The sequence below is a fragment of the Stomoxys calcitrans genome, chromosome 2 (assembly GCF_963082655.1).
Source record: "Stomoxys calcitrans chromosome 2, idStoCalc2.1, whole genome shotgun sequence".
In the NCBI taxonomy this organism is placed as follows: domain Eukaryota; kingdom Metazoa; phylum Arthropoda; class Insecta; order Diptera; family Muscidae; genus Stomoxys; species Stomoxys calcitrans.
The window spans coordinates 50,667,805-50,695,244 of NC_081553.1; the positions used below are offsets into that span (position 1 = coordinate 50,667,805).

Genomic DNA, 27,440 nt, shown 5'->3' on the forward strand with positions numbered 1-27,440 from the left:
TCATCAATCTTCCCAAAATTTTGTACAATGCTTTTTACGACGACTTCCACAATACCCATAAAGGTTGGCTGAAATCGGCTCAGATTTAGATATAGCTGTCATTTATATGTTCGCTCGATTTTGAGAAATATTGCTATAAAGTGCTCATTTGCTAACCGATTCTCTCGAAATTTAGCAGGAAGGATTTTGGCTTGAATCTCGACATTACTGATGAATTTCATAGAAATCGGTTCAGATTTAGATATAGTTGCCATATATGTATATCACTCGATTTTCACTTCTAGAGCCACTGCAAGTGCATTTATTGATCAATATTGCCAAAATTGGGCATAACGTTTTCTTCGATGCCTATCACATTATCTAAGAAGTTTGGTCAAAATCGGTTCAGATTTAGATGCAATATTGTCATTTGTCAACCGAAATTTGATATGGATTGTTTAATAACTCATCTGAAAACATCCGCAGAGGTCCATAAAAGTTGGTTCGGAATTCGGATATAGCTCCCACTTTGTAGTTGTAAGGTATTAAAAAGTCGGCCTTTCCTTACTGGTTTGTATATGAACTTGGGAAAAGGCGTTTTTTTAGATATCTACAACTGTGCTGAATATGGTCCACATCGTTCCAACTTAAGGTGTAGAGTCCATGCAAACGTATCCCCGATTTCTGGTATTGTTACTCTGGAACCCAAATTTTTACTCCAATTTCTTTTTTGCTTGTAAGAAATTTTCGAAACTTAGTAAAAAATTGGCCATATTGGTCTTATGGTAATGGGGTGATTTGTTATCAAAAGAAGTCAAATTAGCATTTAAATATTTTCTCAATACCTCTACTTTGTGGATATGGAAAGAAATGATAATACTTTCATGGCAAAAAAAAACCCAGGTAATAATTTTGATATTTTGAAATCAAACAATTCATACCTCATTAACGGTAAATTATGGCATAGTACATAAGGCCTATTTTCTTAGACCTCAAGTAAGAGCGTAAGGCCATGGGAGAAGCCGTTGTACAAAATTTCTGCCAAATCGGATGAGAATTGCGCTTTCTATAGGCTCAAGAATTCGAGATCCCAGATAGGTTTATATGGCAGCTATATCAGGTTATGTACTGATTTGGACCATACTTCGCACAAATGTTGGAAGTGATACCAAAACACCACGTGCAAAATTACAGCGAAATCGGATAAGAATTGCACCTTCTAAAAGCTCAAGCAGTCAAGACCCAAGATCGGTTTATATGGCAGCTATATCAGGTTATGTACTGATTTGGACCATACTTCGCACAAATGTTGGAAGTGATATCAAAACACTACGATACACTAAATTTCAGTCAAATCGGACGAGAATTGCGCCCTCTAGAGGCTGAAGAAATCAAGACCAAAGATCGGTTTATATTGCAGCTATATCAAACTTAAAATGCCACGACGATCAAGACGCTTATTAGACGCATATTTCGAGGTGTTACAAACAGAATGACGAAATTAGTATACCCGCATCCTATGGTGGAGGGTATAAAAATATGGCACCCAGAAAGTTGGAGAAGTCAAAAGTGGTCAATTTTGACAACCAGTATCCCACCCTGTATAAAAGATATGGCCCTGTACAACAGCAATTTCCTGAAAGCCAATGTAAACCTCAATACATGTCTAGAACATTTTGTACCGCTATGGTCGATAGATAAAAAGTTGTAGATTTACATCAAATTTTTTTTCCGTTTGGTCCACTGTGAGATGTCCGTTCGTCTGTTGTAATCACACTACACTACAAAAAATCAAAAATTGAGGTATTAAGCTAAAATTTGGCACATATATGTCTTTTTGTTGCACGCAGGTTAAAATCTTGAACGGTTCAAATCGGACCAAGTTTAGATGTAGCTGTCATTTAGACCGTCTGCCGATCAAGGGTCTGAATCCCATTTAAGCTTTATTTATTAACCGATTACGCTGAAATTTGAAGCAGTGACTTGTATTAAAACTCCCGACATCCGACCCAAATATGATCCAGATCGGAATATATTTAGATATAGCTGCCTTTTTAAAGTTTTTTTTATTACCCGTTTTTGCAGAAAATTTTTAATAGTGAGTTGTATTAAGACATCCGACAACCGGCCCAAATATGGTTCAGATCGGACTATATTTAGATATAGCTGTAATATAGACCGATTTGCCAGTTAAGGATATGAAGCTCAAAAAAGCAGCACTTATTACCCGATATCACTGAAATTTAAAACAGTGAGTTGTATTAAATCCCCCGGCATCCGACCCAAATATGATCGAGATCGGACTATATTTATATATAGCTGCCTTATAGACCGATCAGCCGATCAAGGGTCTGAAGCCTTATAAAATTTCCCGATTTCGCTTAAATTTTGAAACAGTGAGTTGTACTAAAACTCTCGACATCTGATCGAACAAGTAAAAGCGTGCTAAGTTCGGCCGGGCCGAATCTTATATACCCTCCACCATAGATCGCATTTGTCGAGCTCTTTTCCCGATATCTCTTTTTAGCAAAACAAAGGATAAAAGAAAAGAATTGCAATAATATTGGAGCTATGTCAAGCTAAGGTCCGGTCTGAACTGAATGCTGGAGACCATAGTAGACTTCATTGTGTAAAATTTCAGCCAATTCGAGTAAGAATTGTGCCCTTTAGGGTCTCTAGAAGTAATATAGAGAGATCGGTTTATATGGGAGCTATATCAGGCTTTGGACCGACTCGGACCATATTTGACACGTCTGTTTAAGGTCATGAAAAAAGCCGTTGTACTAAATTTCGGCCAAATCGGATAATAATTACGTCCTCTGGAGGCTCAAAAAGTCAAGATCTCAGATCAATTTATATGGCAGCTATATCAGGTTATGGACCGATTTAAAACATATTTGGCACAGTCATTGGAAGTCATAATAAAACACCTCGTGCCAAATTTCAGCCGAATCGCATAAAAATTTTGCCCTCTAGTGGCTCAAAAGTCAAGACCCGAGATCGGTTTATGTGGCAGCTACATCAGGTTATGGACTGACTTCAACCATACCTTGCACAGTTGTTGGAGATCATAATAAAACACATCATACTAAATTTCATCCAAATCGGATAAGAATTGTGCCCTCTAGTGACTCCAGAAATCAAGACCCGAGATGGATTTATATGACAACTATATCAGGTTATGAACCGATTTCAACCATACTCAGCACAGTTGTTGAAAGTCATAATAAAACACCTCGTGCAAAATTTCAGCCAAATCGAAAAGAATTGTGACCTCTAGTGGCTCAAGAAGTCAAGATCCGAGATCGGTTTATATGGCAGCTATACCAAAACATGGACCGATATCGCCCATTTCCTATTGTCCAGACTAGCCCCTATTTATGCATAACTATGGACACGGTAGAGGAGTTATAATAAAATATGATGGTTATTATATCCGTGGTGGTGGGTATCCAAAGTTCGGCACGGCCGAACTTAACACATTTTTACTCCATGTCCCTCTGTTTTGTTTTGTTTCTCATTTTATTTCAAACAATAAATTTGTTTTGTGTGAGATAATGTTATGAAATTCTTTACCGCAATCCCCCTTCATCCGTTGACATAATGCTCTCTGGGGAGGAATGGGGAAATGGTGTTAAATGTTATCCATCAAACAGGTGTAACATGGGGGTAACTACAATATTAGACTGACGTGTCGTTATGATTTACGTGTCTTTTTTTATCGCATCGAATGAGAGGTAGAGTGTGGGATTTAAATAAGTGTGTTCGATAAGCATTTTTGCTTAGTCATGATGATGGAGATTAACAGACAGTTTGAAAGGCAAAATGAGAAAGAGAACATTTGTGTTTAACACACATTTATAATGGGACAACATTAGCATATAGAATTTTGAAGGAAGAGAGAGAGAGAGAGAGAGAGAGGAAATATGGAAAATGCAATCAGCTGGGTTGGACCGAATTTTGGATACCCACCAAATAAGATGTAATAAAGGGCTTTTCGAAACCCAAGATCGCTAACAAAGATATCAGTCTAATCTAAGGTAAAGTCAGACATTGCTTATTTAAGAACTTAGCCTGCCTTTGGAAAAAGATATTAGCTAAACAAAGTTAGAGCCAGATATTTAAGTTTGTAAATACTTTATTGTGATTTCAAAGGACAGGCGGCGTACAAGTCTAAATTGTCTTCCAATTTTATATCGATAAAACATTTTTCATAGGGTCCGAATTGGATATTTCAATATATTGCGAACGAACGGTGGTGGATATTAAAGAACAAGTAAAACCGCGCTAAGTTCAGCCCAAGATATTTGTAAAATTATAAATACCCAAATAAATACTCAACAAGTAAAACCGTGCCAAGTTCGGCCGGGCCGAGTCTTGGGTACCCACCACCATAGATTCTACTATAATATGGGACCTATATCTGGTTATAAACCGATTTGAACCGCACTTGGCACAGTTGTTGAGAGTCATAGCAGATCACTATATGCAAAATTTTAGCCAAAACGGATAAAAATCGCGGCATGTAATGGATTAAGAAGTTAAATCGGGAGATCGGTTTATATGGGAGCTATATAAGGTTCTTGACCGAACTAGACCGTACTTTGCATAGTTGTTGGAAGTCATAACAGAACAGGACGTGCAAAATTTCAGCCAAATCGGGCAAAAATGTAGGCTTCCAGAGGCTCAAGAAGACAAATCGGGAGATCGCTTTATATGGGAGCTATATCAGGTTATCGACAGATGTGGACCGTACTAGACACAGTTGTTGGAATTCTTAACAGAACACTGTGTGCACATTTTTAATCAAATCGGTTAAAAATTGCGGCTTCCAGGGACTAAAAAAATCATATCCAGAGATTGGTTTATATGGGAGCTATACCAGGAGTCAATTCGGGAGATCGGTTTATATAGGAGCTATATCCAAATCTGAACCGATATGGCCCACTTGAAATCCCCAACGACCTACATCAATATTTAGTATCTGTGCAAAATTGCAAGCAGTTAGCTTACGCGTTTGATCTGTATCGTAATTCCGACAGACTGACGGACGGTCGGAAGGACGGATATGGCTAGATCGTCTCAGAACGTCGAGACGATCAAGAATATATCTACTTTATGGGATCTTAGATCAATATTTCGAGGTGTTACAAACGGTATGCCTAGATTAATATACCCCCATCCTATGGTGGTGCGTATAAAAACGAGTGTCGCGTGTTTGGCTTATAAAAATAAATTCATGGGTGTTTTTTTTTTATTGACCACAGAATTGCCTGCGGTCAGTCATTGTACAAGGGGACCAGCAATAGTGACTAATACCTATTTGAAATAAAACAAAACAATTATAATACGTTCGGTTGGACTCGAAATATACAAATAGTATATGTGGTTAACCATATACAAATAACTATAATTTTGGAGTCAAAGACTCTGGAATGGTTACGAAGTTGAATTCGTCAATTTAATTGGTATGTCTTTTAATTTTCGATTTGCGTTGTAGGAATTGTTGCTAAAGTCTATAGACGTCAAACTATCGGAATTGTGTTGTTTATATCGCTTTTAAATACATTTTTATACCCAACACCGAAGGATGGGGGTATATTCATTTTGTCATTCTGTTTGTAACTCCTAGAAATATGCGTATAAGACCCCATAAAGTACATATATTCTTGATCGTCATGACATTTTAGGTCGAACTAGCCGTGTCCGTCCGTCCGTCTGTCAGTCAAAAACACGCTAACTTTCGAAGGAGTAAAGCTAGCCACTTGAAATTTTGCACAAATACTTCTTATTAGTGTAGGTCGGTTGGGATTTTAAATGGGCTATATCGGTCCACGTTTTGATATAGCTGCCATATAAACCAATCTGGGATCGTGACTTCTTGAGCCGCTAGAGGGCACAATTCTTATCCGATTTGGTTGAAATTTTGCATGAGGTGTTTTGTTATGGCTTTCAACAACTATATTAAGAATGGTTCAAATCGGTCCATAATCTGATATAGCTGCCATATAAACCAATATGGGATCTTGACTTCTTGAGCCTCTAAAGGGCGGAAGTATTATCCGATTGGGTTGAAATTTTGTACAACGGCTTCTCTCATTCTAAATGGGCTATATCGGTCCACGTTTTGATATAGCTGCCATATAAACCAATCTGGGATCTTGACTTCTTGAGCCTCTAGAGGTCACAATTCTTATCCGATTTGGCACCTTGGCCGATTTTGCATGAGGTGTTTTGTTATGACTTTCAGCAACTATATTAAGAATGGTTCAAATCGGTAGATAATCTGATATAGCTGTCATATAAACCGATATGGGATCCTGACTTCTTGAGCCTCTAAAGGGCGCAAGTATTATCCGATTTGGCTGAAATTTTGTACAACGGCTTCTCTTATAACCTCTTATAACACGTATGTAACGTGTCGAATATAGCATGAATCGGTTTATAGCCTAATACAGATCCCCTATAAACCGATCTCCCTATTTTACTTCTTCAGCCCCTAAAGTGAGCAATTCTTACTAGATTTGGCTGAAATTTTACACAATGACTTCTACTATGGTTTCCAATATTCAGTTCAATTATGGTGCGAAATGAACCATAACTTGATATTGTTCCAATAATAATAACATAGCAATTCTTTTCTTATATCCTTCGTTTGCCTAAAAAGAGATACCGTGACAAGAGCTCGACAAGTGCGATCCATGGTGGAGAGAGGGTATAAAAAATTCGGCCCGGCCGAAGTTAACACGCTTAAAGTTGTTATGTACTAAAACTTTGTGGGGGTTTTGTTTTTTTTTGTAAAAGTTGGAAAGGAGTTTTATAAACCTTGGTATGCGTGTGTTTTGTGTAATAAATTTTATTGAAGGAAATTCATACCGAAATTTCAATGTTCTTTATGACATTCTTTGCTACTATTATCTTGTACTCCTTATCGCCAAAAAGTAAAATAAATGTTGTTTAAACAAAAAGATATAATAAAATAATGTATGTCCACACTGCGTTCCGCCTTTCAATATGACAAAAGCACGCTAATTTTTTTATACCCACTACCGTAGGGGGGGTATATTAATTCTGTTTGCAACACATCGAAATATAAATTTCCGACCCTACAAAGTATATATATTTCGGATCGTCGTAAGATTCTAAGACGAGTTAACGATGTCCGTGTGTCTGTCCGTCTATCCGTCTGTTGTAATCACTCTACAGCCTTTAAAAATTGAGATATTGAGGTGAAATTTGACACAGATACATATTTTTGATGCACGCTGGTTTTTGAAGGGGCTAAATTGGATCATATTTGGATATAGCTGCTATATAGACCGATCTGCCTAAAAAGGGTCTAATTCCCAAAAAAGCTTTATTTATTAACCGATTTCGCTGGGTTATTTAAAGCCTCCCGACGTCTGACCCAGATATCGTTCAGATCGGACTATATCTATAATGCCCATAAATGCTTTATTTATTAGCTGATTTCTCTGAAATTTGAAACAATGGGTTATTCTATTCTTCCCTACATCTGACTAAATATGGATCAGATCGGACTATTTAGCTGCCATATAGACCGATCTGCCGATAGAGGGTCTGAAGTCCACAAAAGCTTTATTACCCGATTTCACTGAAATTTGAAACAGTGGGTTATTTAAAGCCTCCCGACGTCTGACCCGAATATCGTTCAGATTTGACTATATTTAGATATAGCTGCCATATAGACCGATCTGCCGATAAAGGGTCTGAAGCCCACAAAAGCTTTATTTATTACCCGATTTCACTGAAATTTGAAACAATGGGTAATTCTATTCTTCCCTATATTTGTCTAAAATATGGTTCAGATCGGACTATTTTAAACATCGAGTAGTTTTAGTCCTCCCTACATCTGGCCCAAATATGGATCAGATCGGAGTATATTTAAATATAGCTGCCAAATAGACCGATCTGCCGATAAAGGGTCTGAAGCCCACCAAAGCTTTATTTATTTCCCGATTTCACTGAAATTTGAAACAGTGGGTTATTTAATGCCTCCCGACGTCTGAATGCCCATAAATGCTTTATTTATTACCCGATTTCGCTGAAATTTGAAAAAAATGGTTGTTCTATTCTTCCCTACATCTGACTAAAATATGTTTCAGATCGGACTATATTTAGATATAGCTGCCATATAGATCGATCTGCCGATAGAGGGTCTGAAGCCCACAAAAGCTTTATTTATTATCCGATTTCACTGAAATTTGAAACCGTGAGTAGCTTTAGGCCTCCCGATATCTGGCCCAAATATGTTTCAGATCGGACTATTTTAAGATATTGCTGCCATATAGACCGATCTGCCGATAAAGGGTCTGAACCATATAAAAGTTTTATTTTTTATCCGATTTCGCTGAAATTTTAATTTGTTTTAAGCCTCCAGACAGCCGCCCTAAAAATTTCTGATCGAGCTATATTTTAATATAGCTACCATATAAACCGATCTTCCAATTTAGGTCTTAATCCCATAAAAAGGAGATTTTTTGTCTGAAAATTGTACTTGTATATGAATTGTCGGGACCTGAATAAAATATGATCGAGATCAGCCCCTATTTAGATATAACTAGGGATATAGTAGTAGAGTTCTAATAAAATAGGATGATTATTATATCCTTGTTTAATTTGGTCCAGTTCGGTCCAGATTTATAGGAGCCATATATTGTAGAACGATCTCTCGATTTAAATCATGGCCCTATAAAAAGCGCTTTTATTATCCGATTTCGTTGAAATTGGACGCAGTGACTAATGTTCTAATTTTGTCATTCTGTTTGTAACACCTGGAAATATGCATCTGAAACCCCATAAAGTATATATATTCTTTATCGTCATGCCATTTTAAGTCGATCTAGTCATGTCCGTCCGTCTGTCTGTCGAAAGCACGCAAACTTTCGAAGGAGTAAAGCTAGCCGCTTGAAATTTTGCACATATACTTTTTATTAGTGTAGGTCGGTTGGTATTGTAAATGGGCCAAATCGGTCCATTTACAATACCAAATCGGTACATAACCTGATATAGCTGCCATATAAAACGATCTGGGATCTTGACTTCTTGAACCTCTTGAGGGCGCAATACTCATCTGATTTGTCTGAAATTTTATACAACGGCTTCTCTCATGACCTCCAACATACGTGTCTAATATGGTCTGAATCAATCAATAGCTTGATACAGCTCCTATATAAACCTATCTCTCGATTTTGCTTCTTGAGCTCCTACAATGCGCAATTCTTCTCCGAATGAACTGAAATATTACACATTGACTTCTACAATAATTAGCATTCATTTATGGTCCGAATCAGACTATAAATTGATATAGCTCCAATAGCATAACATTTCTTATTCAATATTCTTCGTTTGCCTAAAAAAGAGATACCGCGCAAAGAACTCGACTTATGCGATCCATGGTGGTAAGTTCCAAGATTAAGATAAGTATTGCTTGTATGACATCTTGCAAAGAATTATTAATGAGGTCCTTGATGGGGTCCAACTGAATATATACTTCTTTACTCCCTAAAATTTTTGATTTATTGCCATGACTACAACTCATTCCTTCAGATTATCATAAGTTGCAGCCCAAATCGTATTAAGTCACAAGATATCAAATTGATCTGTCGCTTGCTTCTCGACGTTTTTAATGTTCCGCGCAACGATTAAAAAATCTACCTTATCGGTAATGTGCTCACTGCGAAGTAGGTTGAATATTTAAAATAGATTAGATAACAATGGTTTGCACAAATCGATATGAGTACATTCAAATATTTTATTTTATTTTATCTTTTTGAGACAAAACAAGTAAAAAGTCATTTAGTTCGTCCGGGCCGAATTTTGGTTACCCACCGCCTCGGGAATATAAAAACAACATTTCCTTAAAAACCGGCGAAAAATGCAAGAGCTATATCGAAATATGATCCGTTCTTGATAAATCTCGTCTCAGTTCACTGTTCAAAATTTGAGAAAGATCTGGAAATAAAAGATCTTAATTGTTACAAGACCATATATCCAAATATGATCCGATCTGCATTATATTCGGGGAGAAAGTGTAGGGGTTTAACATAACTTACTCTACTTAATTTCAGCCAAATCGTTAAATAAATACTCTATTTATGAGTGATATACCTTCAACCAGGAGATTGTTCTATATGGGGGCTATAACCAAAAATGGTCCGTTCTAAACCATACTCGACACGGACGTCGAAGAGCTGATCACAGCTCACTATGTTATATTTCGGTGAAATCGGGCAATAAATGAGGTTTTTATAGGCCTGAGACCTTCAATCCGGAGATCGGTCTATATAGGGCTATAAAAAGATATCTATTATAAAAAAAATCAATTTGTGTTTATTTATTTGTTTGTTCCGTATAGACTCAAAAGAGGCTGAACCGATTACCTTGAAATGTTCACAGATTGTGTAAGTTGGTCTGGAAGGCAACATAGGCTATATAATTTTTTGAATTCAGGAGGGGGGTGGATCCTCCCCCCTTACCCCAAAAGTACTTTCCAAAAATAAAAGTGGACCGATCGGGACAATACGGGAGTCAAATGAAAAGTCTTCAAGTAGAGTACGAATTTCATAATAAAAGTTATATCCAAGTACCTGGGGGCCGCCCCATCCACAAAACCCCTTAAAATAGGTTTATTTTACGATCATGACAATATGGGACTCAAATGAAAGGTATTCGTGAGTAGATTGCGAATATGGTCACGAAGTAGGAATAGGCGTAATAATTTGTTGATAACAGATTTCGAATTTGGCATACAAAATCAGATCGAAATATAGGGATCACGCTATCCCTCAAAAACATCATTAGACCCATTATGACTATATGATACTTGGCTGAACTGATTTTCATAAAATTTTCATAGATTATGTACGTTTGTCTGAAAGAAAACATATGCTAAATAATTTTTAGATATCGAGTGGAGGTGGACCCTGCCCCTTACCCCAAAATCATGGGTATCTATTTCCGATACGAAAGTGGTCCGATTGACACAATTCGAAGTTCATGTCAATATGGGACATGAAAAGTATTAGGCAGTAGATTACAAATATGGCATAAAACATTAGGTCCAAGTATTGGGAGGTCACCCACCCCCAAATGGGCTTATTAGCCCATGGAACTCAAATGAACGGTATTAGGGAGTAGATTACGAATATGACATTAAAATTTCCGCTCAAGTCTAGGTGACGCTTTTACTGCTGAAGATACGTCAAATGGGTTATTTGACCCATTATAACAATATGGGACTCAAGTGAAAGGTATTTGAGATTAGAAAACGAATTTGATATGCAATTTTGGACCCAAGTGTTTTGGGGTACGCCTTAAAACACCGCCTAAACTGAACTTCATTTCCGTTGGAAATAAATAAGGAATTTGATGTATAATTTCAGTGCAAAATGTCGGTGGCCGCCCCAACCCCAAAACACCCTCCAAACGGTTCATATTTACCGGCTTTGGTAATATGGGGCTCAAATTAAAGGGGGATTTGAAAGTGCAGCACAAATTTGATATCCATATTTGAGTCGAAATGTCTGAGATGCCATTCCTCCCCTATTGAGAACATAGACTACAATGGCACGAATTCGATATCCACATTCAGTGCTAAGTGTTACCCACCCTAAAAAGATATTAGAGAGTTGAAGAAGGCGCAGCGGAGCGGGCCGGTTCGGCTAGTTATATATATTAATTAACGGTCAAGGGGTTTTAAAAGGGCGATTTTGTGGTACATATTACGGCCAAACGGCAGAATGGATTTTTGGCATAGAGTCAGTCAGTAGCTTAAGCTGCGGTGATGGATGATGTTTGCAGTTTGACGTGTTGGCAACGATTAAATATAACATTGGCAACGCACTAATTTAAACATTGAAGTAAACATTTAGAGGAGCCAGAGTTACTAATTGTGTGGCCACACTATGCACTTAATGAATGAAATTGTTGGCGGAGAAACAAGTAAGGTAAAAAGGGTGCAGTATTTTTGCTTACATTATGTTATGGGTCCTTTATGTTTTAAGGTAAAAATTCAATATGAATAATGGCAATATGATATTCAAATGAAGGGTACATGACAGTAGAGTAAAAATTGTTCCCACCAATCGGACATATAACCAGATATTAACAATATGGGGCTTAATTAAAGAAGAGCTGTACGAATCCTACAAATAATAAATGAAAATAAAAAAACACATTTTGAATCATATTGGCAAGTTGTGTATGCCAACAATGTGGAGTATTTTTGAAGTCCTGATACACCCATGAGACGTAGAAGTTAAGATTATAAATTTAAGTAAATGTTTATACTGTGTGTATTGTAGAAGGCACAGCGGAGCGTGCTTGGATGGGCTAGTCCGATTAAACCATATTGACCACTGATGCCGAGGGTCATAACACAATCCATTGTGCCTAATTTCAGCCAAATCGGGTAGTAAATGCAGCATTTATAAGCCAAAGCTCCTAAATCCGTAGATTGGTCTATATTTATATACAGACCGACTTCAACCATATTCAGCACGGATGTCGGGAATCTTAACACAAGTCATTGTCTCCAATTTCAGCCAAATCGAAAAAACCAATAAATGTGGCTTTTATCAGCCTAGGACCTTAAATCGGGAGATCGGTTTTTATAACGGCTATATTAAGGTACAGACCGATCCAGTCCATATTCGGCTCAAATGTCGATAATCTTAACACAAATCATTGTGCCAAATACATGGAAATCGGATAATACATACAGATTTTATTAGCCTAAGATTCTATATCTGGTCTATATGGGGGCTTTATAAACATAGAAGCCGATATAGCCCATCTTCGAACGTAACCTGCCAATGGACAAAAAATTATGTGTGCAAAGTTTGAACTCAATATTTCGTTTTTTAAAACTGTAGAGTGTTTTCAATAGACAGGCGGACGGAGATAGCTAAACTATCTAAGATTTTTATGAGGACCAAGAATATATATTCCTTATAGGTTCGGAGGCCACCGTAGCGCAGAGGTAAGTATGTATGCATATGACGCTAAACGCCTGGGTTCGAATCCTGGCGACACCATCAGCAAAAAATTTTCAGCGGTGGTTTTCCCCTCCTAATGCTGGCCACATTTGTGAGGTACTATGCCATGTAAAACTTCTCTCCAAAGAGGTGTCGCACTGCGGCACACCGTTCAGACTCGGCTATGAAAAAGAAGCCCCTTATGATTAAGCTAAAAACTTGAATGGGACTCCACTCATTGATATGTGAGAAGTTTGCCCCTGTTCCTTAGTGGAATATTCATGGTCAAATTTTGCAAATTTTTATAGGATCGGAAATGAATATTTCGATGTATTGCAAACAGAATAAAAAAATTAATATACCTCCATCCTTCTGTGGTGGGTATAGCAATTAAGTCAAACAGCCGAAGACAATGTGAGTCAGGGGAAAAATTATTATATTCATCTAAGACCCCATACTAAATATTCTTGCTTGCATCGACGTTCTTAGTCGATTTAGACATGTCCGTCCATCTGTATTTCGAAATCAGGCTAGCTGTCGAACGCGTAAAGCTAGCTGCTTAATATTAATGTAGGTCTATTGGGATTGCAAATGGGCCACACCAGTTCAGATTTGCATATAGCTCCCATATAAACCGATCTCCCGATTTCACTTCTTGAGCCCCTGGAAGCCGCAATTTTTGTCCGATTTGGCTGACATTTTGTATGTAGAGTTCCGTTATGACATCCAACAACTGTGTCAACTATGCTTCAAATCGGTTTATAACCTGATATAGCTTACGTATAAACCGATCTCCCTATTTGGCTACTTGAGCCCTTACAAGCCGCAATTTTTGTCCAGTTTAGCTACAATTTTGCTCATATTGTTCTGTTATGAAGCAACGGTTCAAATCGGTATTTAACCTGATATAGCTCTCATTTAAACCGATCTCCCTATTTGACTTCTTGAGCTCTTAGAAGCCGGAATTATTGTCCGATTTGGCTGACATTTTGCATATAGTGTTTTGTTATGACTTTCAGCACCTGTGTTTTATACGGTTCAAAACGGTCTATAACCTGATATAGCTCCCATATATACCGATCTCCCGATTTGAATTCTTGAGCCCCTGGAAGCCACTATATTTGTCCGATTTGGCTAAAATTTTGCATGCTGTGTTCTGTTATGACTTTTAATAACTGTACCAAGTAAAGTCTGTATAGGTCCATAATCTAGTATAGCTCCCATATAAACCTTTCTCCCGATTTGACTTCTTGAGTCCTTAGATGTCGCAATTTTTGCCCGATTGGGCTGAAATCGTACATGCGGTGTTCTGTTAAGACTTCCAATTACTGTGCCAAGTTTATTAATTAAATTTAGTTTACATACATTTTTAGCAGAATTCATGGTGGTGGGTCCCCAAGATTCGGCCCAGCCGAACTTAACGCACTGTTATTTGTATTTAAAATAAAATTAATTTTCCTTCATGAATTACACACATATTTATTTAAATAATTTAAATTATACATAACATTTTAAAATAGATTAAAAATACATCAATTATTTGAAATTTCCCTCACACACATATATTTGCAGCTTACTTGTTATTGAAATACTTTTGGAAGCTAACACAAGCTTCCTTATTATCAGCATATCCTGGTATGACAGTCTTACAAGCCTCATACCATTGGGCCACATTTGCATATTTGCTAAAATCAAAATTGGCTGCATCGAAATTGGTGACGGTGGACAAGAGGGCAATATCGGCCACAGTAGGCGAATCACCGGCAGCGAATTTCTTGCCATCCAAGAATGTATTGAAAAATTCAAAAGCTGTCTCGATTTTCTTCAACATTTCCGGATCGGCAGGAGCCTTTTTCATAATTTGAGGATAATAATAATCGGCAAAGCTCTTGTACAGGGTGCCCATGTCAAAGTAAAGACGTTGATTGACTATAGCACGAGTTTTCACGCAGTTGGGATACCATTTTTTGCTGCTATCATATTTCTCACACAAATAGACCAAAATGGCACGCGATTCCCATAGAGCGAAGCCATTATCCACCAAAGTGGGTATGGTGTGTTGAGGATTGATTTTAACAAATTCCGGTTTTAATTGTTCGCCTTTGGTTAAGTCCAAGACATGTTTGTTGAGCTTAACACCCACAGCCAGAGCGGTCATCTCGACGGAACGGCAAGGGGCGGAGGGGGGCATATAATAGAAATCCATGGCTGAGAACTCTTGAAGTTTATTTATTTTAAGCCTTTTAATATCGAATATCTATTCCTTGGCGTTCTTACTTTCTGTTGAGTATTAACCTTAGAATGTTACCAAACGGAATGACTTCTTGCCGAAAAGTTCGTTGTATTTTATATCAATAATTCTATGTTGCTTCCCAATCCACATCTTCCATAACTGTTGCAGGTTCATAGTGAAAAAGCAAGTCATTGTTATTGGGCACAAACCACACGTAGATTAAACAATGCATAGCCGGCTGCCGGTATACATGGGTAAATAAATCTAAATGGAGAGATAATTTTGTGTGTACATTTAACAATGGGAAACTCACTTTAATTGTTGACCGCTTCGTTTATTTTGGTGATGAATTAAATATAGATAACAGATCGAATCAGATCATGGTGGGAGAAGACGAGCTGGTGTGTATTTATGGGTCAGAAAAAACGGCTTAGTCAACAGTTTTGAACAAATCTATAGATCGGGTATATTACTGATAGTTCGGAAAGGAATCAAAATAATACATTTATCAATATCTGAAGTTGTTACCGATGGTCCTCTTATTGCTATTTTATAGTATACCATGATTCTGAAATACTTTCGAGTTAGTTTTTACGCCTTCCCCCTAAAACTTGTGTTTAATACCTCGAAATATTGAACTTCAAACTTGGCCATTGACATTCCATTAAGGAACTGCGGTTAATGGGACGCAGCTCACCGTGAGCAGGACTTACAGAAAATTATTTATATCGGTCTAATATCGTTTACTAAAAAGTTCTCAAACTTTGCAATTCATTGTTAGGCCTTCGCTATTGGGACCCGATTGGGACAAGTGGGGGTAGGTAAGGTTAAATTAGGTTGGATGAGAATGATACCAGACATAGATGCTGAGGTATTCGCCGGGGCCATATAGTAGCCCATTGTGATTCCTCAATAGCTTTTCTCTCTAATCCAATATCCAAGTAGTGAAACCGACGCACAGTGGGAGAAAATGTCGTTGTGATATCTCGTTGAAATTAGGAAGTGTTAGAGCTGAAGCGTTGCGTGCAAAATTTCAAGGTCCTAGGTTATACGGCAGGTCCAAAAATTATTAAAAATTAATGAATATTTGTTGGGGCTGTAAAATCTTCATTTGTGGTCCGATTTCCAAATTTTTTTTGAGTTCTACAATATCTAGTCTTGTTTCTGGGAAATATGATTTAATTTTTGTATACCCTCCACAATAGGATGGGGTGTACTAATTTCGTCATTCTGTTTGTAACACCTCGAGATATGCATCTGAGACCACATAGAGTATATATATTCTTGATCGTCATGTCTTTTAAAGACGATCTAGCCATGTCCGTCCGTCTGTCGAAAGCACGCTAACATTCGCAGGAGTTAAGCTAGACGCTTGAAATTTTGCACAAATACTTTTTATTAGTGTAGGTCGGTTGGGGTTTTAAATGGGCCAAATCCACCCATGTTTTGATATAGCTGCCATATAAATCGGTCTTGGGTCTTAACTTCTTGAGACCCTAGAGAGCGTGATTCTCATCCGATTTAAATGAAATTTTGCACGTAGTATTTTGGTATCACTGCCAACAACGGCACTCAGTATGGTTTAAATCGGTCCATGTTTTGATATAGCTGCTATATAAAGCGATCTTGGGTCTTGACTTCTTAAGCCTCTAGAGGGCGCAATTCCCGTTCGATTTGACTGAAATTTTGCACTTAGTGTTTTGGTATTATTTCTAGTAGCTTTGTTAAGTATGGTTCAAATCTGTCCATGTTTTGATATAGCTGCCATATAAACGGATCTTGGGTATTGATTACTTGAGCCTCTAGAGGGCGCAATTCTCGTCCGATTTGACAGAAATTTTGCATGTGGTGTTTTGATATCACTTCCAACAACTGTGCTAATTATGTCGTAAATCGGTATATAGCCTGATATAGCTTGCATATAAACCGATCTTGGGTCTTGATTTCTTGAGCCTCTAGGGGGCGCAATTATCGTCCGATTTGACTGAAATTTTGCTCGTGGTATTTTAGTATCACTTCCAACAAATCTGCGAAGTATGGTCGAAGTCGGTCTTTAACCTGATATAGCTGCCATATAAACCGATCTTGTGTCTTGAATACTTGAGCTCCAAGAGGGCACAATTTTCATCCGATTTGGCAGACATTCTGTACCATAACTTCTTCCATGACCTTCAATATACGTGTCCAATATGATCTTAATCGATCTATAGCTTGATACAGCTCCCATATAAACCGATCTCCCGATTTTGCTACTTGAGCCCCTAAAAGGCGCAAGTCTTATCCGAATGGATAGAAATATTACACAATGACTTCTACAATGTTCATTCTACAATTCAATTCATTTATAGTCCGCATAGGACTAAGGGTATTCTAATTTATAAAGCTTGAATAGCATAACAGTTCTTATTTATTATTCTTTGTTTGCCTTAAAGGAGATACCGCACAAGAACTCGACAAATGCAATCCATGGTGGAGGGCATATAAGATTCGGCCCTGCCGAACTTAGCACGCTCTTACTTGTTAATACCTCGAAATATTGAACTTCTAACTTGTCCATTGGCATTCCATTAAGGAACTGGTGTTCCTGGGACACAGCGCTCACCGTGCGCAGGACTCACATAAATTTATTTTTTTTTCGGTCCAATATCGTCTATTATAAGCAACACTTTTCAAACTTTGCACTTCAGTGTTAGGCCTATGCTATTGCCTTAAGTACCGCCTGACAATCTCTAAATATGCGGCCATCTGACCGGTAAATACTTCTTTACAGCACTAACTCCGCAGCTGTGACAATCCTGCAGTATCTTCTAGACCTCCTCCTGGATGATACAGCAATTGTCCCCCCTGCGATAAGAGACGTGGATCTGAAGTTTTGCGCAGTGGATTCCTCATCCAGTACCACAATCCATCTTCGATCCATCTGTAAAGATATCAAAGTCCCCAAACCAAACACGTCCCTTTTGCCCTCATCAGGTAGTCAGTCTGCAAGTAGGCCATAGTCCCGTTGAGTATGATCTGATCCAGTTGCAACAACCTGATCAACGTTCTCTCGGCGGATTTCCTCACATATAAATCAAACGGCTGAATTCACAGGACTACCTCTAAGAATCTGGTCGCAGTACTACCCATAGCCCCACTTATAAATCACACCTTATCCACCAATTCTGTCACAGGCCACCAGACATGGCAACCATAGATAAGCACCGTTCGCATCACCGCCTATTACTCAGCTAGTATATCAGTTCAGGCCGCAGACCCCATCTACTACCAACAAACCCCTGTCACGAATAGAGATCCGCGAAGCCCTTTTTCCCTAGAGTCCCCAGTTCAACTTACTGTCTAGAATAACCTCAAGGAACATTGCCGACCCTGACAGCTGTAAGGCAGACATGTTTTTCCTTCTCGTGAATAGTACCAACTCAACGGGCCCTGTTCGGCTAGTGTTTCTATAAGATATGTATGTACAAACTTAATCATGTTTTCGAAATCAAAGTCCGCCCATAAAATGAGGTCAAAGTATGAGTTAGTCATCATACATAAATCAAAAGAGATAAAATGCTGCCTACAACCCTATAAGTAAGCAAATAAATAATTCTCGGCCTTTTTTTTTTAGTTAATTTGATATGAAATTCGATATGAAATTGATTGTAAACAAGTTTTCGAATTCCTAACCTAGAAACCAAAAAGCGATTATGCAGTTATGCTTGCTTTTGAGAACCTGTTAAAGACGATAACAAAAGGCTACGTCACTCAATCACCACTCATGTTATCAGAGGCAGACAGGCAGCATATGATAACTGATAAAGTATTTGTACTTAAAGTTGTTAATCGGAGCCCAATGATATCGATTGGAACAGACAAATTCACATTTTTAGTCAATAGTCAGAAAGAGGCGAAAGCGCAAGGGACACGTAGCCCCACCTAGAAAAAAGAAAAGAAAGAAAGTAGTGAGTGACTTCATAACTCGTGACATATTTCAAATAGCTTCACTCTAATTAATTACCTCAAATTATAGGTAAAATGGATTTCTACTATTTACCTCCATCACCACCTTGTCGCGCTGTGGAAATGGCCGCCAAAGCAGTGGGTGTCACCCTGAACAAGAAAATTGTCAACGTTGCGGCAAAGGAACAATTAAACCCCGACTTCGTAAAAATCAATCCCCAACACACAATACCCACAATAGTGGATAATGGTTTTGTCCTATGGGAGTCACGTCCGATACTTATCTATTTGGCTGAAGGCTATGACAAAACTGGTGAACTCTACCCCAAAGTACCCAAAACTAAGGCCATCATCAATCAAAGACTGTACTTTGATATGGGTGTATTCTACAAGAGTTTCCTGGAATATTATGTTCCCATCATGCTAAGAAATCAGCCAGCAGATCCCGAAAAATTCAAAGATGTAGAGGCAGCTTTTGAACTTTTAGATACTTTTCTAACGGCCAAACCGTATGCGGCCGATACGGACACCTACACCATTGCCGACATTGCCTTGGTTGCCAGCATGACTAACTATGAGATGGCCGGCTTTGATTACAGCAAATATGCCAATGTAGCTAAATGGTATGAAAACTGCAAACGGGTTATTCCTGGCTATGAGGAAAATGTGGTGTCTAGCAAAGATTTGAGCTACTTTCAACTTACTAAACAGCCAACACAAGGCGAATAGAAACTATTTAAATTGCTAAAGTTACCATGGCGAGAGAATGTTAAGTTTAAAAGGTGCTCTAGTTTGTATTTCTTATATTAAGAACTGGAAGAGAAAGACAAAAAAAAAATGCAAAGAAAAATGTTAGACTTTAGTTTTGGCTTTGGCGAAATAAAATGAAATACACTCGAGAAAAAAAGTGTGGAAGAAGTGTTTTAAAATTTTCTGTGTAAACGACTTTTTATGACTAGGTTAGGTTATGGTAGCTTGGAAAGAGGGTGCGGATATTAATCCACCCCATGCCACTATGGACATACACCTAAGCCAGTAATCGGCTTAATTACAATGTGAAAATTATAGGGTCATAACTTGCATGTGGGAAATTCCAACTGAATGTGGTTCGATTCCCACTAGAGATCTGGGCTATCACAACGCTAAAATAGTCTTAGAAAAGAATGACAGTCAATTTTCTAAACAAAGTCACTTAGACTATTTTTAGTCCCTTACTATATCCCTGGAGTGACAGCCTTGGGGAATTACCTCATATTTACGTGGTCGGATACGCTTTCGTATCAAATGAAGATTCATCTCGTATTTAGTCGAAGTTATACGACGTTTAAACCAGGCATCCGGAGCGGGTACCTTTTTTTCCCCTTCCGCTCCTGCAAAATATTTTCCACTTCACGCTCCGTTCAAGCATTTTTTCCCTCCGCTCCTCTCCCGCCCCATTACAATTAAATTGATTTACTTCTATACCCTCCACCGTAAAATGGGGGTATATTAATTTCGTCATTCTGATTGTAACACATCGAAATATTGATCTGAGACCCAATAAATTATCTATATTCCAGATGGTGCTGGCATTCTTAGTCGATTTAGCCATGTCCGTCCGTCTGTCTATATGTCAAAAGCAGGGTAACTTTCGAAGAAGTAAAGCTAGGTGCTTGAAATTTTGCATAAATACTTCTTCTTAGTGTAGGTCAGTTGGAATTGTAAAAGGGCCAAATCGGTCCATGTTTTGGTATAGCTGCCATATAAACCGATCGCGGATCTTGACTTCTTGAGCCGCTAGAGGGCGCAATTATTATCGAATTTGGTTGAAATTTGCATGACGTATTTTGTTATCACTTCTAATAACTGTACTAAATATAGTTCAAAACGGTTTATAACCTGTTATATCTCGCATAAAAATCGATCGCGGAGCTTGAGCCTCTAGGGGGAGCAATTTTTTCCGATTTGGCGGAAATTTTGCATGAAGTGTTTTGGTTTAATCATGAACAATACAATTAAGTATGGCCCAAATCGGTTCATAACCTGATAAAGCTCCCATATAAACCGATCTGGGATCTTTATTTCTTGAGCCGCTAGAGGGCGCAAGTATTATCGAATTTGGCTGAAATTTTGCATGAAGTGTTTTGGTTTTGGTATGGTCCAAATTGGTTTATAACCCGATATAGCTCTCTTATAAACCGATCTCGGAGATTGTCTTCTTGAGGCTCTAGAGGGCGCAAGTATTATCCAATTTGGCTGAAATTTTGCATAATTTGTTTCGGTTTGACCATCAATAACTGTGCCAAGTATGGCTCAAATCGGTTTAAAACGTGATATAGCTCCAATATAAACCGGTCTCCCGATTATACGTCTTGAGCCTCTAGAGGGAGCAATTGTTACCCATATTGGTTGAAATTTTTAACAACGATGTCTTGAATGACTTTTCACGTATGTACGTGTTAAAATAGCCTGAATCGGTCTATAACATGATATAGCTCCCATATAAACAGATCTCCCAATTTTATTTCTTGAGCCACTATAGGTCGCAATTCTTATCCGATTTGGCTGAAATTTAGCATGAAGTGTTTCGGTTTGACCATCAAAAACTGTGCTTAGTACAGTCCAAATCGGTTCATAACCTGATATAGCTCACATTTACACCGATCTCGAATCTTGAATTTTTGTGCCGCTAAAGGACGCAATTATTATCCGATTTGGCTGAAATTTTGCATGAAGTGTTTCGTTTTGACCATCAAAAACTGTGCTTAGTACAGTCCAAATAGGTTCATAACCTGATATAGTTCTCATAAAAACCGATCTCGGAACTTGACTTTTGGTTTGACCTGATGTAACTCTTAAATAAACCGATCTCGGATCTTGACTTCTTGAGCCGCTAGAGGGCGCAATTATTATCCGATTTGTCTGGAATTTTATAAATTGTTTTGGTTTTACCATCAAAAACCTTGCCAAGTATGGTTCGAGTCGGTTCATAACCTGATATAGCTCCCATAAAAACCGATCTCGGATCTTGGCTTCTTGAGCCTCTAGGGGGCGCAATTATTATACGATTTGGCTGAGATTTTGCATGAAGTGTTTTGGTTTGACCTGATATAGCTTCCAAATAAACCGATCTCGGATCTTGACTTCTTGAGCCGCTAGAGGGCGCAATTATTATCCGATTTGGCAGACATTTTATAAATTGTTTTGGTTTGACCATCAAAAACCTTGCCAAGTATGATTGAAATCGGTTCATAAGCTGATACATAACCTGGGTTCGGGAGGGCCGCTGGGTACTTGGACCCAAATTTTAATACGATATTTCGTTTTCTGATCTCTAATACCTTTCATTTGATACCCATATTGTGCCTATCGGTCCACTTTTGGTTTTGGATGGCGTTGTTGGGGTAAGGGGGAGGGACCGCCCCCATCCGATATCTAAAAATTATATAGCCTATGTTTCTTTTCAGACAAACTTACACAATCTGTGAAAATTTTAAGAAATTCGGTTCAGCCGTTTTTGATTCTACGAAAACAACAAAAAACCCGAGTCACATATAGTCATGATGGGTCATATGGCTATTTAAGGCGTTTTTTTTCGATCTGATTTTGTATGCCAGATTCGTAATATACTCCCGAATACCTATAATTTGAGGACCATATTGACATGAAAGTCCAATATGTCTGTTGGGGGGAAATTTGTATATATACAAAGTATATATAAATCGGATCGTCGTAAAATTCTAAGACGATTTAACGATATCCGTGTGTCTGTTCGTCTTTCCGTTTATCCGTCTGTCCATCCGTGCGTTTGTCTGTTGTAATCACTCTACAGGCTTCAAAAATCTATATATTGAGCTGAAATTTGTCACAGATTCGTCTTTTTGATGCGCGCTGGTTAAGTTCTTGAACAGGCCAAATTGGATCACATTTGTATACAGCTGCTATATACACCGATTTTCCGATAAAGGGTCCAATGTACATAAAAACTTAATTTTTCATCCTATTTTACTGAAATTTTAAGCAGTGAGTAGTTTTAGGCCTCTCGACATCTGACCCAAATATGGTTCAGATCGGACTTTATTTTGATATAGCTGCCATATAGACGGATCTGCCGATGAAGGGTCTGAAGCCTAAAAAAAACTTTATTTATTGCCCAATTTCGCTGAAATTTGAAACAGTGGTTTCAACAGTGGGTTATTTAAGCCTCCTGACATCTGACCTGAATATAGATTAGATCGGTCCATATTAAGATATAGCTGCCATATAGACCGATCTCCCGATAAAGGGTCTGAAGACCATAAAAGCTTTATTTATTACCCGATTTCGCTGAAATTTAAAACAGTAGGTTATTTAAAGCCTCCCAACATCTGACGTTAATATGGTTCAGATCAGACTATACTTGGGTAAAGCTATCATATAGACCGATCTCCCTTAATTTCCAACTGTGCAAACAAACGTACCATGTAGTAATGGCCTTTGCCACAGTAGCGGTGAGGGCTATAATTACCCTGTATGAAAAGCCAATAGCAAATCTATACTGACTTACTGTTGACTTTGTCAACAGAACTACCGGCTAATTGTACCCAAGCCCAAGCTCTTTGCTAAAGACTTTATATGAGCTAATCATTCAGAACTCAATAGTGACATTGTCATAGTAAAGATTTCTAAAAGTCTTTTCAGGCTGTATCTACCGAACACGCATTTGCACATGCATGCATCTGCACTCACGAGTATTTGACCTCCCTAACTATTGCCAGGTCTAACATTTTTCTCTGAGTGTTTGCGGCAAGAAAAGGTTTCTTTCAAACAAGTTTTCATTTCCAACCTACACAATGCCGGCATTTTAAGGAATGTACTGCAATTTCTAGTTGTTAGCAAAGACAAGACTAAATTGGGTTTGGTGCTCACTCATTTATTTAACCTTAAATGGGATATCCAGTTGTTCGACCATGCAAAATCAAACAAAAAAGAAATGAATGAACAAACTTAAAAGAATGTTGAATGATTGGTACGAGTACTTCGGGAAGATTTTAATTTCCAGATATTTGTTCGAAATCTAATAGTTTTAATAGCAAAAGATACTACATTATAAAAGTTACTTTTGGTCTGTCGGAGAAAATATTTGTAAATTTTGTAGATGACCAAGTACAGAGCGATATCAAGAAACTGGGTGTCAGAGATTGGAGAAGAAGCGCAAAAGATTGAGAAGCTTGGAATTATATTCTAAGTTTGGCTAGAGGAATAAATTTTCCGCAATGACCAATTGAAGTAAAGTAATATCAGCTTTATGTTTGATGAGTTGGAAGCTAATTTGGTTTACCAATGGCCAAATGGGGGTTCGATTTCCAACAGAGGCTCTAGTCTGTGGCTAACTGTAGTGTTATTATGGACTATATATTGGTGAAGACCACCGTAGCAGAGGTTAGCATGTCCGCCTATGACGCTGAACGCCTGGGTTCGAATCCTGGCTAGAACATCAGAAAAAATTTTCAGCGGTGGTTTTCCCCTCCTAATGCCGGCAATATTTGTGAGTTTGCCCCTGTTCCTTAGTGGAATGTTCATGGGCAAAATTTGCATTTTTATATAGTTCGAGTTTATGTTGAATTTCAAATCATTAAAACTTCCTCGTTTATTAAAAAGAAGGTTTCACTTCATATAATAACAATTATTAACGTCTATACTTCACATTTCTTCGCAAAGCTTTATATAAAGCTGTTAATACTCATAGCGATTTGAAATTATCGATTATTAGGTCTAAGAAATGTGCTTTTAGTATTGTCGATAGTTTTGCTGCAGTAATCCATATTGTTTAATCGGGGTAGTCACATGTAACGCTAAAAATAATTTACGTGATTTTTTCCTTGCAAAAGGTATTTATAACTCCAAAGGAATATTTTCGACTTCGGTGAGTGGAATATTAAGTAAACACATAAGAAACATATATGAAAATTTAACAGAAGACAAAAGTGTACCTATATTTCCCCTATCTCGTTGCCAAGGTAAATGCATATGTGATTTATAACGTCTACAAGTTTTGTTTGTGCCGATAAGCCATAACAAAACGCACAGTTTTTTTTTTACCAAATCTCGTAGAATGGCGGATAAGAAAATCTCGCCTTGACATTCTACCTTAATTTAGACTGTCCGTATGTCGAAAGCACGCCAACTTTCGAAGACATAAAGCCAGGAGCTAGAAATTTTGCACAAATACTTCCTATTAGTTTGAGTCCTTTGGGATTGTATATGGGCTATATGGGTCCATGTTTTGGTATAGCTCCTACATTAACCGATTTCGGATCTTTATTTCTTGAGTCTATTCAGGACGCTATTCTTATCCGATTCGGTTTAGGTGTTTTATTTTGACTTTCAACAACTGTGCCAAGTATGGTCCAAATCGGTTCATAACCTGATATAGCTCCCATATAAACTGATGTCGGATCTTGAATTCTTGAGCCGCTAGAGGGCGCAATTATTATGTATTGTAACTTCTAACAACTGCGCCAAGTATGGTTCAAATCGGCTCATAATCTGATATAGCTCCCATATAAACCTATCTCGGATGAAATTTGGCATGAAGTGTTTTGTCAACAACTGTGTTAAGTATGGTCTAAATCGGTAGATAAACCATATAAACCGATATCATATCTTGGCTTCTTGAGCCGCTAGAGGGCGCAAATATTATTCGATTTGGTTGAAAATGTGCATAAAATGTTTTTTCTAACTTTTAATAAGTGTGCCATGTTTTGTTCAAATCTGTTTATAACCTGATATAGCTCCCATATAAACTAATTTTGGGTCCTTACTTCTTGAACCGATAGAGGGCGCAATAAATATCCGATTTGGCTGAAATTTTGCATGAAGTACTATGGTTTGACCGTCAACAAAAGTATCTAGTATGGTTAAAATCTCGTGATAATCTGGTAGACCTCTCATATAAACCATTTTTGGATCTTGAAATTTGTAGCTGCTGGAGGGCGCAATAATTACACTTGCACAATGAATTCCACTTTGGTCAGCCAAACCAAGCATGGTCCCAATCGGTTCCTGACTCGGTATAGCTCAAATAGCATTGCAATTCTTATCGATTATGTTTTGTTTGCCTACAAAGAGAAATCGGCCAAAGAAAATTCGAAAAATACGATCCATGGTGGAGGGTATATAAGATTCGTCCCTGCCGAACTAAGCACGCTTTTGCTAGTTACCCTTCATGTCCTTCAACACCCACATCAACTGCCGCCCCGATAGGCTTTAAATAAGACGGTTTGATTTTTTCGCCCCTAGAAGCCTCAATTTTCATTTGATTTGCTTCAAAGTTGGTAAGTAAAGAGTACTTGGGCCCTTCAACGCAAGGGCACAAGGTGCGACCCAGATATAGATAGCCCTCATATAAACTAGTCCCCTCAATTGAAAGTACCCTGATTTGAAGTTTTCAGTTCTTAAAAGATAATTAGACATCTATAATTTTAGTAAATTTTTAGCTAAATCCGTTGGAATGGATACTAAAACTTCCGCCCTGGCGACCTCAGTGGGTTTTCTTTGTTCTATTTAAAAATGTCACTTAATCTATATATAATTTACCTATTCCATTCTCTTATTCCCATTTTCCCAAAACAGAACCATGCATTTTTATCATACTCCCCTTTCTGCACCCTGTCGAGCTGTAACAATGACGGCCAAAGCTTTGGGCCTACAACTCAACGAAATATTTGTGGATCTTCAAAGTGGAGCCCAATTCCAGCCAGAGTTCTTAAAGATTAATCCTCAACACTGCGTTCCAACTTTGGTCGATGGTGATTTGAGATTGTGGGAGTCTCGTGCCATAATGATTTATTTGGTAGAGCAGTACGGCCGTAAGGATGATCCTTTATACCCCAGCTGTCCCAAGAAACGTGGCCTCATAAATCAGCGTTTATACTTTGATGCGGATTCCTTGTACAAAAATTTTGCCGAATACTTTTATTCTCAGATATTCTATAAGAAGCCAGCAAATGCAGAGTTATACCAGAAATTGCAAAGCTCATTGGAGTTTTTGAATATTTTCCTATCACATTCGGAATATGTGGCTGGAGATAACTTGACTTTGGCCGATTTGTCTATATTGGCTACAGTTACAACCATTGATATGGGTCAAATTGATTTGGTAAAATATGCAAATATCAACAGATGGTACCAGAGCATAAGGCATACAGCGCCAGGGGCTGCCGAAAACTGGGCTGGAGTTTTGGGTTATAAGAAATTCATTGATAATACCACCAACTATAATGTGTTTAATAATTGAAGTAATGCATTTGCACATTCTTGATAAA

At 38.0% G+C, this 27,440-nt stretch overlaps 3 protein-coding genes across 4 annotated transcripts; 2 read left to right on the forward strand and 1 right to left on the reverse strand.

Moving 5' to 3' along the window:
• Positions 1-5,298: 5,298 nt before the first annotated feature.
• LOC106083134 (glutathione S-transferase 2-like) lies at positions 5,299-27,440 on the forward strand. Of its 2 annotated transcripts, none has more exons than XM_013245989.2 (2): positions 5,299-5,447; positions 26,749-27,440. In XM_013245989.2, exon 2 carries the CDS (start codon positions 26,753-26,755, stop codon positions 27,410-27,412), a length of 660 nt encoding a protein of 219 aa, XP_013101443.2. In that variant the 5' UTR covers positions 5,299-5,447; positions 26,749-26,752; the 3' UTR covers positions 27,413-27,440. The 2 variants fall into 2 exon arrangements, with proteins under 2 accessions (XP_013101443.2, XP_059218434.1); XM_059362451.1 differs by lacking the exon at positions 5,299-5,447 and adding an exon at positions 24,852-25,039.
• On the reverse strand, positions 14,469-15,306 carry LOC106083136 (glutathione S-transferase 1-1). The gene has a single exon (XM_013245991.2). It carries the CDS (start codon positions 15,181-15,183, stop codon positions 14,551-14,553), a length of 633 nt encoding a protein of 210 aa, XP_013101445.2. The 5' UTR covers positions 15,184-15,306; the 3' UTR covers positions 14,469-14,550.
• Positions 18,897-20,018, forward strand: LOC106083135 (glutathione S-transferase 1-1). Its single transcript, XM_013245990.2, has 2 exons — positions 18,897-19,157; positions 19,226-20,018. The coding sequence occupies exon 2, from the start codon at positions 19,231-19,233 to the stop codon at positions 19,882-19,884; it is 654 nt and encodes a 217-aa protein (XP_013101444.2). The 5' UTR covers positions 18,897-19,157; positions 19,226-19,230; the 3' UTR covers positions 19,885-20,018.